We start from the raw sequence: 16,478 nt of genomic DNA on the forward strand, positions 1-16,478 counted from the left end.
GCAAATCAAAGACACCGAGAGACAGGGCTATACTACGAGAGACCCCGCAGTGGCCGACCAGTTTCGACAACCCCTAGAGATGATCGCTACTTGACGAATCTCAGCCTCCGCAACCGCTTTCACAGTGCACGCCGCCTCAACAATGACTTCGCTGCAGCAACTGGAGTGATTGTTTCCACTCAAACAATCCGTAACCGACTTCACAGAGCCAATATGCATGCCAGACGGCCAGCTCAGTGTGCCCCACTCACCCCTGCTCACAGCAGAATTCGTCTCAACTGGGCCCGGGAGCATGTCAGATGGACCAGACAGCAATGGCGTAGAGTTCTGTTCACAGATGAGAGCAGATTTTCCCTTGACCACAATGATGGACGTTCGAGAGTCTGGAGGCGACCAGGAGAGAGATTTGCAGACCCCTGTATTGCAGAACATGACCGTTATGGGGGAGGCAGCGTCATGGTGTGGGGAGGCATCACCTACGCCAACCGTACTCGTCTCTACGTGGTCCCAGGGGGAGCAATGACAGGAGTGAGGTACAGGGATGAGGTCCTTGAACCTATGGTGGTGCCATTTGCAGAAAATGTGGGACAAAACATCATTTTCATGGATGACAATGCCCGTGCCCACCGAGCTAGGGTGGTGACCGAGTTCCTTGAGGGCCAGGGGATTGAGCGTATGGAGTGGCCAGCGAGGTCCCCGGACTTAAACCCGATAGAGCACGTCTGGGACATGATGGGGAGGAGTCTCGAGCAGCTCGAAGCCCATCCACTTGGACTGCAGCAGCTGGGTGTGGCTCTGGAGGCTGCATGGGATGCACTGGACGTCAGAGACATCAATCGCCTCATCAGCTTCATGAGACAGCGCTGTGAAGCCGTTATTGCTGCAGGAGGTGGTCACACTCGTTACTGAACTGCCTGAAAGACACTCAGACATTCGTTTTTACCACTTCATGTCGGTAGCTGATACCCCTCGGGGCCCACTTTTCAGGATGTGCAGTGATGCGAGAGACATTGTGCAACAACTGAAACCACCCATGCGTGAAATTGATTACAGCGTGTTTAAGGTCATTTAGGACAGTTGTACTGAGGTATTTCCAGAAATAAAACACCTTGTATAAAATCTTTATGTACGTTTTAAAAAGTGGTCCTTAACTTTTTTTGAGTAGTGTATATGCAATAAGCTACGACACCCTCCCCCCCCCCCCCAACACAAAAAACCCCATTAATTCATACATTTACTACACCATAGAATTTTACACTAATACAATATTCAATACCTTGAATTCTTTCCGTTGCTGTTCAAGCATGTCCAAAAAGATGGTGCCCTCCTCTAAGGTCAAGTCATCGGCACTGCAGCTCTTCAGGAAGCTGTGCAGGATACGCAGCGCCCTCTCGTGTTCACTGATAGCCCAGTTACCACGGGGTCCACCGGCCATCATGTTGAAGTCGTCTTGGTTGGGGTCAGCATTGGATGGACCAGCCAATCCAACTGCCTCCAGATTTCTGATGTGAAATAACAAGTCCATATGTGAATATTCTTTTTAGTAAAATTACATAACCTTGTTGATTAAATATCATCTGTAATCATTATTGCGAAAACATGAAAATGTAATTGAAAACGGAAACAAATTACTCCTAAGCGACAAAATTCAAAGTCTGTCCTATTTCAAAAGCAAGGAATGACACTGTGACCCAATGAATGGACCGAACATGTCATAAACTGACTTTCTCTTTGTACTTACACTACTTTCAACAGACTGCTTAGAAGTTTCAGGACTTAAACAATCTCTGGGGTTGCAAAGTATACACATTTAATGTTTCAGTAAACTTCAACCCTTGTTTTCTCCTTAATCTTTGAAGCACTCTGGGTTGATCAAGTTTGACAATGTATATTTCATTTTAAAGCTTGGGAAGTGCTTTTTACTGCGAAACAGCAACATAAATATCAAGATTTATTTTGGTTCGGGGGAGGCAGATCATAAATGTTCTCAAATGCAGGCTGATCCCCCAAAAAATATTTGTTGAAGAGGAAATGATCTCTACAAACCTGACATCAAATGAGAAGAGTTTCATCTCGTATCTTTGCAGATGGTCCTGAACCTTGCAAAATGGACACCTATACAGATAGAGAGTTTGAGATAGATGTAAAGGGATAGCGAGAAAGAGAAAGAGAGAGAGAGAGAAAGGGAGAGGGGGTGTGGAAAAGAGAGAGTTTAATGGGAGAAACACAGAAAGATAGAGATAGATAGAGCAAGAGACAAGAGAAGAGTGGAGAGCAAAGGGTGGAAGAGAGATAGACAGACGAACATGAACAACAGCAAGATTAAGAAATAATGAGGGAGACAGAGAGACACAGAAACAGAGGGAGATAAAGGCAGTGCATGGCAGAAAAGGAGTTGAGGTAATTGTGTAAATGTAACTCATTGCACAAAAAAATTACCATTTTACATGAAATCAATGTAAAATCATGAACAGTTTCAGGATTAAATTGGCCTTTCACCCATGCAGGACTTACATGTAGTTTAACAAGTGTTTATTTCATCTAGAAACTCACATTGCACTTAAAGGGATGGTCCGGGCTGAATGTATGTATAGCTTAATACATAGAGTAGAATTCACTGAGCAAAATGCCGAAAATTTCATCAAAATCGGATAACAAATAATAAAGTTATTGAAGTTTAAAGTTTAGCAATATTTTGTGAAAACATTCGTCATGAATATTTATTAGGTGGGCTGATGATGTCACATCTTCACTTGTTCTTTTGTATTTTATTATATGAAAATAGGTTTATTCAATTTTTTTCCTCCAAGAACTAGAAAAATTGGATTGTCAACTGATTTAGTGCATTAGATATTTATTGCTGCAACTTATTTCATTATAAGGGAGACATATTATTCACACAAGTATGAAATAATGAAAAAAATATGATTTTATGTAATAACATAAGAAAACGGAAAGTGGAGATGTTACATCATCAGCCCACCTAATGAATATTCATGATGACTGTTTTCACAAAATATTGCTAAACTTTAAACTCCAATAACTTTATTATTTGTTATCCGATTTTGATGAAATTTTCGGCATTTTGCTCAATGAATTCTACTCTATGTATTACGATATAAACATTTTCAGCCCGGACCATCCCTTTAAGTCAAGGCGCAATCAAATTTGAAGGTGAATTTGAATGTTAAGTCAAGACAGAGCAAGTTCGCTATGAGGAAGGATACACAGAAACATAATAAAAATTAACGAGAACATTAGCATGGTCTTGATTTATTTGATACCTTTGGTTAATAATAATACATAAGCCTTCATAAGTCACATCTTCTGATATTTCGTTATTAAATGTTGCGATTTTACAAATCATGGTTAAAAGTAAATATCTAAGTTACTCTATAGTTTCACATGTTATAAACTCAAACAAGGACAAAAATTATATAGTCTACTTCTGAGCTTACGTGTTCTTTGCTTTTCCTTTGAAGGGTCTAAGATGGCAGTCTGTTGCTTCAGCTAGAAGAGCTTTGTCCTGGAGTCTGTCTTGTAGACTAGCTACTCCGTCCCAGGCCGACTCATAGAGTTGAGCTAGCTCCTCAAGCTCATTGGTCAGGATGAACTGAAGTCCCCTTGCATCTCGGAATCTGATGAGTAATAAATATTTCAAGGTTAGATCCCAACATAAGATTCCAAGTTTATATTTCAAGATTATATTCATTCAACAACCATCATCAAGGTATCCACACTACAAAAACTCCGGTGTTGACTTAACACCAGCCCGGAATCTATATATATCCACACCAGAGAAGTATTGAAACAACACCAGTTTGGAATCAAACCGATGCTGTTTTAATACTAATTGGTGTTGTATAAACACCTATACTGGTGTTGTTTAACACTTCTCTGGTGTGGACATATATAGATTCTGGGCTGGTGTTAAATCAACACCAGAGTTTTTGCAGTGCACAATCTAAATAATTCACATCAAAATCAAATTGATGTTTCTTTGTAACCAAGCAAGCATCAATATCACAAAAAATATGGATTAAGAACAGATATATGATATATGTGTGGCAATGCCAATTTTAAGAGTTGACAGTCTATTTGTGATTTTGAGTCTAAAACAGAAGGAATTTAAGGAAATCTAATGAGCCTGCAGTACAGGCCTATGGTTGGCTGTTGTGATATTAAATAGAAACACACATATTATAGCTAGCCATCAAGCCTCATCTTACCTGTTAGCTAATCCCATAACTTCACTCTTTGCCTCTAGTTCAGTCTTGATTCTTTTAACCAATTCTGCTCCTAATCCCTGGTAGATGGCCCATTGAATGCCATCCAGGTACCATGCTGGGCCACCCGGGAGCTGGCAAAATAAAACAAATAATCAAACCGTTTATAGAAAAATATTCCATTGCTGATCAGTCAGTGACAGTGCCAGTCAGTCAGTATTCCAATGGTCTACATCTGGTTTTGTCGGTTGAAAGGGGTGGCCTAATTTCCATCACACTCACAGCATTCATCCATACCCTCTCACTCCACTTCACATAGTTCAGTGCATCCTCCCTCCTCACCCCAACCCTTCTACTCTCAGAATTCACGTCATTTTGCTTCGGTATTCTTAGTGTTCATTTTATTTCAGTACAAATTGAAATTTATTATTAATTTATTAATTTTTAATGTACTATTAACCCTTTCCAGGCGTACTTCGCACCAATGCACACAGGCGTACTTCGCACCAATGCACAGCTGTAACATCAGTTTGCTCATCTTTATTTATCGTCAGCGATCTTAACTATCTTTGTGAACATACATGCTACCTGGATTTTATTCTTCATTATATGTCATTTAGTGCTTGATATTTTGATTTACTGTGATAACTTCGCAATGGAGAGGAGATCGAGACGTGGTGCAGATGACCACTCAAAGGACAACATACAAGATGAAGTTCGGAAAGCCCTAGAGGCTAGCTCAATAATCGACACTCTTGTAAGTAAAATAAAAGAAATTCTTATTGATGATTTAACTGCTGTCATAACTCAGAAAGTCGGAGAAGACTTGAAAGAATCAATTGATTTTGAGTTATCCTCAAGAGATAAGAGAATCACCGCTTTGGAAAGTGAAATTGTGAGCTTAAAAGAACAACAAGATGAATCTGAGCAATATTCCAGGAGAAACTGCCTTATTTTTCATGGTCTTAAGGAGAATGAAAATGAAAATACTACTAGAATAGTGAAAGAGGTGTGTGAGGAAAAGCTTGGAATCATTCTTCAAGATGGCGACATTGATAGGACGCATCGCCTTGGCGCGAAAAGTGGTAGATCACGTGGTATCATCATACGGTTCACCAATTACGACGCCAGAAACCGAGTATATCAAGCACGGAGACAATTGAGGGAGCAATCTGGTGACCCAATCTTCATTCAAGAGAGCTTAACGAGGTTAAGATCTGAACTCTTCAAAGAGGTCAAGTCTAAACAAAAAGGAAAATATAAAAGCATCTGGACGCAAGACGGTCGGATACGTGTGATAACCAATATAGGTAATACTGACTTGCGGAAGTGTAGGTCCTTAATGAATGGTCAGTACCAACAGTCAATGTTTCTAAAACCAATCCAGGGCCATGAAATTATAGACATAGTAAAGGCATTGAAAATAGGTAAAAGCCCTGGTCATGACAATATAACAGTTTCTATCATCAAAGAATCTCTATATTTTATACTGGCTCCACTGGTACATATTTTTAACCTCTCACTGTCCACAAGTACATTTCCTTCTAGTATGAAACTGGCAAGGGTGACTCCGATCTATAAGAAAGGCTCTTCCGACCAATTTTGTAATTATAGACCGGTGTCTCTCTTGCCTGTCTTTTCAAAAATTTTGGAAAAACTGTTCTATTCAAGACTGTTGGATTATATTGAGAAAAAAGGAATTTTAACAAATTTCCAATATGGCTTTAGATCTGGACACTCAACTTTATTAGCCTTAACACATTTTTTTGATCAAATGTGTACTTCTCTTGATGAGAGCAAACATTCCATATGTTTATCATTAGATATATCCAAAGCATTTGACTCAATTAATCATCAAGTCTTGTTATCAAAACTGGAATACTATGGTGTGAGGGGTTTGTCATTACAGTGGATTGAGAATTATCTAAAAAACAGAAAACAGTATGTTGTTTATAACAATTCAACTTCATCTAAAAAAGAGCTGACTTGTGGAGTACCCCAAGGGTCAATATTGGGGCCTTTGTTTTTCATTTTATATATAAATGACCTACCAAATGCATCCTCTGCTTTGTCATACATTATTTTCGCTGACGACACTAATGTGTTTGCAAGTGCAAAAGACCTAGGTACCTTAATACAAAACATGAATAAAGAAATACAAAATGTAAATGATTGGTATAAAGTGAATGGGTTAAGGATAAACATTGACAAAACAAATTTCATGCATTTTGTCCCATGTAATAAACAATATGATAAGAGCTTACTTTCACTTAAGTTTGCGGACTCATCAGAACCCTTAAAGCAAGTGAGTAGTACCCGTTTTTTGGGAGTTAGTATTGATGACAAATTATCATGGTCTTTACATGTTAACGATGTCGCACTGAAGATATCAAGAATAATTGGCGTTATGTCAAAGCTGAAATTTGTACTACCATCAAATGTATTACTCTTGTTATACAATACATTGGTTCTACCTCACTTACAATATGGGAATATGCTTTGGATGAATGCATCAAATACATTGTTAAATCAATTATATCTGTTGCAAAAGCGTGCATTACGTATAATTGGTAAAACTCATTATCTGGCTCACACAAAAGACCTTTTTAAACAATTTAGAGTACTAACTATATACGAATTGTGTAAGTTACAACTTGGAGAATTCATGTACAGGTCTGAAAAGGGATTACTTCCAAAATCACTCCAAAATTGGTTTAAATGCAATAGTGATGTCCATTGTCATAATACTCGAAACTCAAAGAAATTACATAGCATGTATTTCAGGACCACTACAGGACAGAGAAGTGTGAAGTATCAGGGCTATCTAGTATGGTCTGCTTTAGATGATAACATCAAACAAAGTCCGTCATTACGGCAGTTTAAGATGAAATACAAAAGGTATCTGTGCAATTCTAAATAATCATTAATCAAAATCAGTGTGTAACTCGTTTTAATTCCCTTTTTTTTTCTGTCCCCCCCCCCTTATTTCCATTAGGTTGATTTTAAAGTGTTCACTGGAGGAGAGAGCTACTCCAGGAGCTTAGTTGGTCACGGCCAGAGTGCCTAATGCCTCTGACCGTACGTGCTCCCGGGGTGGGCCTCTCCTTCCTCTTGTATTCTCCATTTCTGCCGGGGCTAGACTCGATAAGCTCTGCTTTTTCTAGCCCCGGTCACATTATTTACCATTGTATTTTAATTTTTTTTTCTCTCTCTCTTTTATATATACATGGAGTAATTTCCTTTTCTGTCTTTTGTAATTGTGTGTATTGGTTTTTAATGTGAAATAAATGAAATGAAATGAAATGAAAAACACTCGGTGCCGTGCGAACTTCGCATTTCACACTCAACAAACAATGCATTGTTTCCCTCCCTGAAAATAATTCAGTACAGATGGGTTCATGGTCCAGCGCACAAAGAGTTAATACTACATGTAAGTCCTCTCCATCAGTAATCGATAACTGTTGCCCTTCAGGCCCGACAACATACATGTAATTGAGTACCACAATAAAAAAAAATCTCTTTCTAGTTTTTTATGACTAGATTGTATATCAAGTGAATTTCTTTCAAAATCTCAGCTCTCTATCTAACAAACCCCCCCCCCCCAATTCAAGGACAAAGGGAAATCTATCCATTGGATAGTGTGTTAAGGCAGCCATATCGTTTTCATATTCCTGAATGATACCTCATGCGATTGTTGGAAGCATAGACCCGTATTCTGAACTCAGGTTTGAATTAAACCCTGGTTTAAAGTTGTGGTTTAACTATGGAGAACCGATAAGTGCACAAATCCTTAAAAGTACACATTCAATTTATTAACTCATACAGTACATGTATGACACCCAAATTGTTCATAATTGTCTGGGAATGATAACTGAAGTATTCTTCTTCATTATGAAAGCAAAAGGAAACAAAATAGTAAACATAAGAAATATACAATATAAACAGAATTTCTGAAATTTAGGCTCCCCATAATTTTAGTAGAGTTAGAACGTGGTCTAAGTTAAACGTGACTTCAGAATAAGGGCCACTGTGTTCTGACACCATGACTACTTCCAATACCTTCATACAAGTTCCACTCAAGTGACAGAGGTAAGATGTCATGAACATTGTTCCTGGGAACAGTATTCAGTTGGGGATACATCTCAGGATGATAATGAAGAAGCAGCCTGCACATGCAGTCAGGCTCTGTCATCTCTCAGGGAATAATTTTCCTGGTATCGCATCGCAATTTGCTCCACAATTTTTAAAGACTGCTTCACATAAAGTCTTTTGAATAGCATATTTTTACATAGGACTGTACGTTACTTAGTTGAGAGCTTTTCTCTCATGACCAAAAATGCTATTCAAATTTGTAAAGCAAAATTATTCCCTGTCTCTACCCTAGTATCGTGGGTACTGAATAGTCTCCTGTGCAAACCCTTCACTCAAGTTAAAGTAGTCTGAATGGGCAGCCTACAATGACGTGTGTACTGAAGGCTCTCTCGCTCCTATATTGGTTGAAACAGCTTCTTCTTCTTCTTCTTGTTTGGTTTGGCTGGCCACCAGTCAAGTAATGACTATTTTTGCCACTGTTTTTTTAGCTTTTTTTCTTGGTAGGATGAATAGCTTCTATCTCCTTCATTTCAGGAAGTTTTAGTCTCATCTTGTGTGAAGACCCATGTTTTGATCAAAGTTTCAATCAGGGTCTGTGTCTGCAGACTAGGCAGGAGCGGAAATCTCTCCCAAAAGGTAGGGGGGACACAGGGCAAATCCAGCCTTCGCCAATAGGGGGGGGGGGCGGAAATTTGTTTCAGCCATATTTTCCCCGATCGGCAGCACGAAGATGATTTTTGCTTGTTTCTTTGAAGGGGTGTCCTCATTAGTCACTTCTTAGCTTTATTCTTATAAATTAATATATAATGATGCGAGCGCGAAGCGCGAGCTAATTTTTTTGGAAATTTTATGTATTTTTTTTTTAATTTGAACTGATTTTGGGCAATGTTTGTTATCCTGAAAAAGATGTGTATGCAACTTAATAATTACTACGAACGCAACGCGCGAGCAGAAATGAACTGATGGAAAAGATACCTGTTAAAATAGCATTTAATAATCAAATAATGCGAGCGCGAAGCGCGAGCTAATTTTTTTTTGACATTTTCACCTAAACAATGAAAATTCTAAGCACTTTATGTAACTCAAGCAGAATAGGTATATAAGTAAACAATCAATGCGAGCGCGAAGCGTGAGCGGAAAATTTTTAGATTTAGTCCTATAATATTTACTGTACGAGACACTCTATTCATGTTTTGTAAATCCTGAAAAGGATGAGTGTTAATAATGCGAGCGCAAAGCACGAGCAGAAAATTTTTATATACGTTTTGAACTGGTACCTGTTAAGGACTGCATGCACTTAGCCATGAAGGCGTTACATATTTCAACAATCAAAAAATGCGAGCGCGAAGCGCGAGCTGAAAAATTTTGAACTTTCTAAAGAAAGAATGGAACATTTTAATCAGCTTTTGTAATCGTGAACAGGATAGCTATAACTTAACGTTTGATGCGAGCGCGAAGCGCGAGCAGAAAAAAATATATAGTGGCACGAAAGATTCTTTTTATTTTCCTAGTCTTCCCCTCATCTTATTTTATGCACTCGTCATCCTCTTCTTTTTCTCCTCTCTTTTCCCTCCTTTTTTCCTTCTTTCTTTCCCTTTTTTCTTTTTTTGCTCCGCCAAGGGGGGGGGGGGGGGGGGGGCGGGCCCCTCGGCCCCCTGGATCCGCCTATGGGGACAAGGGGCGGGAAAATTTGACAAGCAAAAAAAAAGGTTATCATCGCCAAAGTAAGTTCATCTGTTAAAATACATGTTTTATTTTGATTTAGAATAATGTATTTCTTACCATCATAAAAGACCAAAAATAGTAGGGGGGACATTTGATATTGTGTCCCCCTACTATTTTGAGTAGGGGGGACACGTCCCCCCTGTCCCCCCTGGGATTTCCGCCCATGAGACTAGGTAATGAATACACCCAAGTAGTGAGTACATTTGTCGTCCCAATTACTCTTTAATATATTTTGACCTCGTTGGTATCAGGAGTGGAATATGTGTACCTGTTCCACAACCAATCATTCCGGTTACCTTGCTCACACTAAACCATTATTTTCTCAATTAAAGGTCTTGAACATATTTGATCTATACTACTTCAACTTGGCCATTTTCATGTACCTCTTTTATAAAAAAATCGTTCCACCAAGTCTTTCTGATAAATTTTCTTTTAATGACGATTTCCATTCATATAATACACGCAGTTCCTCTCATTTTCACTTACCATTGACGAGAACTAATGTTGCTAAAAAATCTATTTTTTTTGTTTCAAAGGTCCAATCATTTGGAATAACCTTCCTTATTATATATAAAAGATAGCCCTTCCCTTTCCGTTTCAAAAGGAGACCAAAATCATATTTAATTGACAACTATAATACTTAATTCTTTTTCTATATTACAGGCTTTATCGTTACTTTGTTTATGTTACGTATTTAGGTTTTTTAGGAGTTGTATATTGTAAGTTTGTTTGTATTTTTTGGGGTATAATTTGTATTTTGTTCTATTGGTAGCAGCACCAATAAGGCTTCTCTGCCTTCTAAGCTGTCTCCTCGTTTCATACATTATTTCTATTTCTTGTATATTCCAATATGTTTTGTAAATGTTATTTTTCATATATGAACGAAATAAATGCATATGAATGAATGAATCCTACACTATTTAGTGTATGTAAATTGGGCATTTACACTGCATTCACATACCTTCTCCTGTTGCTCTACGACCTTGTCTCTGATTGGTTGAACGGTCTGTAAGCTACCACTTACAAGATGAGCCGTTTTCTGCAAGTACTGATTTCTCAGGGACACCATCTATTGTCCAAAACAAGAAACGAATGTGAAGTCATATTTCTCCCTTTAAGTGGTTTGCTGTTCAACTTCTAATGCATATAAAGCTTGTTCTTAACAACCTGAACCAATGCTAAACATAGCAGTAACTATTGCATGAAAATATGACTCCAAATCATACAGTTTAACAGCTGAAAAGAATACCTTGTTACCAGGTTCCAAGGAAAGTAATATGCATATTAAAGTATGAATTCGCTACCCACCCTTCTAGCAAGATTGCCGTCAGCTGGGCTGGGTTGAACAACCTCTGGTCTATCCTTGATTATCTTGTCGAGGTTGTAGGTGGCGTGCAGTATCTGGAGCTTGTCCGTCTTGATCTTGTCTTTGTGCTCTTCAGCCGACTTCAGAACTTCACGATACAGGGAAGCAGCTTCCGGTAGCTATTGTGATAAAAGAAATCTCAATGATAAATGATTATATCATATAACATGCGAAGCTTTTCCAAATTAAAAATGATTTTAAAAACAAAATAAGAACAAGTGGAACGCCTCTGGCAGTCTCGCCTGCATTACGCAATTTAATATAGCAGCAGTGCTAACTTTGAAAACTACTATAAAATAATCATTCACAAAGACATCATTTATATAATGACATAATACCACGTTCATTGACCATAAATGACATTTGAACAGAGACTTAAGACTGTCAACTACACCCATGTCCACATTTCATTCACTCTATCCATAAACTTTCAAAGTTATGATGGCACTTCAACAATTACCCCAACATGGCCTAAGTTTATTGACCTTAACTGACCTTTAACTTGGTTTTGTGAACTGAAACTCACAGGGGATGTTCAGTGATGCTTGATTACTCTTATATCCCAAGTTTTATGAACTAGATCCATAAACTTTCAGAGTTAGGATGGTAATTCAACAAATACCCCCAACACGGCCAAAGTTCATTGACCTTTAATGACCTTTGACCATGGTCATGTGACCTGAAACTCGTACAGGATGTTCAGTGATACTTGATTACTCTTATGTCCAAGTTTTATGAACTAGATCCATAAACTTTCAGAGTTAGGATGGTAATTTAACAAATACCCCCAACACGGCCAAAGTTCATTGACCTTACATTGTAAATGACCATTGACCATGGTCATGTGACCTGAAACTCGCACAGGATATTCAGTGGTACTTGATTAACCTAATGTCCAAGTTTCATGAACTAGATCCATAAATTTTCAAAGTTATGATGGTAATTCAACAATTACCCCCAACTTGGCCAAGGTTCATTGACCCTAAATGACATTTGACCTTGGTCATGTGACCTGAAACTCAGGCAGGATGTTCACTAATACTCGATTAACCTTATGTCCAAGTTTCATGGACTAGATCCATAAATTTTCAAAGTTATGATAGTAATTCAACAAATACCCCCAACTTGGCCAAAGTTCATTGACCCTAAATGACCTTTGACCTTGGTCACGTGACCTGAAACTCAGGCAGGATGTTCACTAATACTCGATTAACCTTATGTCCAAGTTTCATGGACTAGATCCATAAATTTTCAAAGTTATGATAGTAATTCAACAAATACCCCCAACTTGAACAAAGCTCATTGACCCTAAATGACCTTTGACATTGGTCACGTGACCTGAGACTCGAGCAGGATGTTCACTAATACTTGATTAACCTTATGCCTAAGTTTCATGAACTAGGTCCATATACTTTCTAAGTTATGATGTCATTTCATGAACTAGGTCCATATACTTTCTAAGTTATGATGTCATTTCAAAATCTTAACCGAAGGTTAAGTTTTTGAAATTAATTTTCCCAACATAGTCTAAGTTCATTGACCCTAAATGACCTTTGACATTGGTCACGTGACCTGAAATTCAGGCAGGATGTTCAGTAATACTTGATTAACATTATGTCCAAGTTTCATGAACTAGGTCCATATACTTTCTAAGTTATGATGTCATTTCAAAAACTTAACCTTAGGTTAAGATTTGATGTTGACGCCGCCGCCGTCGTCGGAAAAGCGGCGCGTATAGTCTCGCTCTGCTATGCAGGCGAGACAAAAACAGCATACTTGATGGTTTCAACCACCAGAATATTAAATAATTTTTTTTTTTTAAAGTGAACAAAATGCCGTGTTTAGACAAAGATTTAACTCTAGCTACAAAAGTCAGTTTTTCAATTTCTCTGATTTTGAACCCAAGGATGAATTTCTAAGATACCATACCTCCTCCTTGATGCAGTGTACCGCAGCCAAGGCATTCATGGCACAGACCAGCTGACGATGGGCCCCGTCACTGTCTATCTCAGCCTTGGTTATCATGGTCTTCAGCAGATCCTGCATGCTAAGCTGCTTCTTCTTCTGCAGGGCGGTGAACTCACCCCTAACGATGCGAGGGTGGCAGCAGGCCTGGCGCACCCTCAGGAGAGGTCCCAGTAGCTGAGGAGACAGGAATAAACAAAGATGAACAAATGTGGTACCATGACATTTGCTCAGACGACAATTGCTACGCTATCAATTTCACATACTAATGGAATAACTATCTGCAACACTATCCCTAGGCTTACCCCAAACCTAACATAAAACCCTATTGCAACCCTAACTCTATATCTCAGACAAAATAAAGTCAGGGGCTAATGTCGCATGAGCAAATGTAGCAATAATATATTCATTTTATATAGCTAAAGACAATACAAAAGAAAATACAAAGCACTATTTATAGAAAATGAAAAAAAATCATATAAGAACTAATACAAATATTAATATAGAATACTTCATCACTTTTTATATTTATACAAAACGAAGAAGCTAAATTATGAGAAAGAACAATTTAAAGTGGGTTAGAAAACAGGGCGTGATCTGAAAGCACATAAAAATAGATGACTTAAAGACACAAAAAACATACTGAAATAACCATATGAAGCTTAGTTTATCATAAAAGTAGGCCACAAAATAGATTTATCAAGATTGAAAGCACTATATAAATGCCTTGACTTTTCAAAGAGGCAGTCAAATGTCTATTTGTTCTCAAATAATTGTAAAATTACACATAACTCTGTCACCTTTTAACCAGAAAAAGTAACAAAGTGCAATGTGTGTTAACATCTGATTATTAATCAACTGTATCAATAGGGCAACAAGTATTCAGGGTCCAAACAAAATTCTAATTTTTGCCTGAAAAAAATTCAGCGATGCTCCCATTTCAAAATATATTCATGAGAAATAATAATCAGAATTTTCAAGGAAATGATGAATGTATGAATATACATAAAATCTAGAAAATATTTTGAATAAACATGCCGTTTAGATGTTGACATGGCTGGCTTTCCATAGTTGGGGTTGATTGGATCAATAGCAACTCTTTGTAAGATGGGGCCCACAGCAAAATCATTTAGTCTCTAATGGGTTAATGAAGCAGATTTGATTACTTACACTCTGAAGAGATCTTCTATCAAGGGTCGAGAGCTTGGTTTCAGGACCGATGCTGGCCTTGTCAGAATTCTAGGGTAGATAGAAAATACAAAACAAGATAAAATTTTCAGCCTGAATTCTGAAGTCCAGTTTAAAATTTTGTACATCATACAATTTGTCTATTTTTATATAAATAATATTACAGCTACAACTTAACCCTATCTAGGCCGGGGTATTTTGGGAGTTCATATGGCCGGGGGGGGGGGGCCCCTTGAGATCTTGGCCGTCGACCACGCGATCGCGCCGAAAATTGGCACGCAAGTTGTCTGGGATATAATCTACAAAATTGTATAGTAATTTATTTCATGCGATTGTTATTAAGTTATTATGCTAATTTATGCGTAATTAGTATGCAAAATCATACTCTATAAAGCTCCAAATGTTATAATTTTTGGCATAGTAACTCTTTGTGATGTTCTTAGCAAGTGTACATTAATAAAATTGTGATATCAGATCAATTTCTTATGTATTATATTGTTTTTTGCAATTTCTTATGTATTTCCTTGTTTTTTGGACCCTTTGTTTTTCATTGTTTTTTCAATGAAATTCGTTGGGGACTCTTCTAAGATCATAAACAGCATAAAAAAAACAACATTTAGACCAGCAAAACTAAAAATAATCATACATTTATGATTTTTGGTTGAAAACACAATTTACATTGACTTTGTACACGAAATCACGTTTTTGAGCATTTTTTTATCTAACATGCACTTACATAACATTGCGTAATTTCGGAACCGCGTACTCGAATGACGCAAAAGTTGCGCAAGACTTAAAAGTAAAAAGTCAGCGAGCAGCGCGGTCAAAAAATTTAGCGCGGCGGAAATATCGCACGACTCGTTGAGGCGGGCCCTCGGAGGCCCCCCCCCCCCCCCCCCGACCTAGATAGGGTTAAGTAACTTAGACTGATCTTTCTACACTATTAAAAGATTGTTTACGGGAACTGTATTATTGCAGGGAATAATTTTCCTGGTATCGCATCGCAATTTGCTCCACATTCTTTAGAGACTGCTATGCATAAAGTCTTTTGTCTAGCATTTTTTTACATAGGACTGTACATTACTTAGTTGAGAGCTTTACTCTTATGATCAAAGATGCTATTTAAATTTGTAAAGCTAAATTATTCCCTGATTATTCCTGTACAGAATATATGGTAATTACAGACTAACAGGTTAAAAATCAATTCTTTACAAAAATCTAAAAATTTAAATGACCCTAAAACAGAAAGATATGGCTCCTCAATATTTTCACGCTATTAAGAATACTTCCCATAAATATTTTAGAATGAGAATTTCAGACATATTATTTGTAACCTACATTTACAACGGGTAAATTGCCAATTTGTCTACTGTAAACTCCTCCACTCACCACATGGTCTACTTTCATTTAGTCTAATGCCATTCCATCCATCAACATTTTGTCTACCAACCATTTGGTCCAATCATCACTTCGTCTAATCACCATTTGGTCTATTACCATTTCAACTCATAACCAGTTGGTCTATTAATAGTCCGATAAGACCAAATGGTATATGGAATTAATGGCTACTGGACCAACTGGTTATTAGATGGAATGGCATTAGACTAAATGAAAGTAGACCATGTGGTGAGTGGACGAACTGATGGTAGACCTAATGATAGTAGACAAGTTGGCAAATGGACGAATTGGCATTAGATGAATTGTAAATAACCCCATACAACATACATGTTCAGGCCATTTTCACACACATCAGGACAACACTATTTCTGAATCTAAAAATTTCAACTGATCACTTTAAGGGAGCAATTACAAAAGAAAAAAAGCAAGCTTGAATTTCAGTATATAATGTCTTCACCAATGTAAGGGAATCACCCCCCCCCCTAATAAAAATAAAAGAGGTTTCTTGTAAGATACTG

The 16,478-nt window shown here is 37.7% G+C and overlaps 1 protein-coding gene across 3 annotated transcripts in view; it reads right to left on the reverse strand.

Annotated features, from left to right (window-relative positions):
- Nucleotides 1–16,478, reverse strand: part of LOC129258945 (E3 ubiquitin-protein ligase SHPRH-like) — a 55,719-nt gene that overhangs the window by 11,576 nt on the left and 27,665 nt on the right. For all 3 annotated transcript variants that reach the window (XM_064098477.1, XM_064098475.1, XM_064098476.1), the window contains exons 13-20: nt 14,545–14,613; nt 13,339–13,551; nt 11,352–11,528; nt 11,005–11,112; nt 4,230–4,360; nt 3,459–3,638; nt 2,047–2,115; nt 1,277–1,502 (exon numbers count right to left, since the gene is read on the reverse strand). In XM_064098477.1, coding sequence (XP_063954547.1) covers nt 1,277–1,502; nt 2,047–2,115; nt 3,459–3,638; nt 4,230–4,360; nt 11,005–11,112; nt 11,352–11,528; nt 13,339–13,551; nt 14,545–14,613 — 1,173 coding nt within the window. The remainder of the gene's footprint in view (nt 1–1,276; nt 1,503–2,046; nt 2,116–3,458; nt 3,639–4,229; nt 4,361–11,004; nt 11,113–11,351; nt 11,529–13,338; nt 13,552–14,544; nt 14,614–16,478) is intronic.

This window comes from Lytechinus pictus, chromosome 4, assembly GCF_037042905.1.
Source record: "Lytechinus pictus isolate F3 Inbred chromosome 4, Lp3.0, whole genome shotgun sequence".
NCBI lineage: Eukaryota > Metazoa > Echinodermata > Echinoidea > Temnopleuroida > Toxopneustidae > Lytechinus > Lytechinus pictus.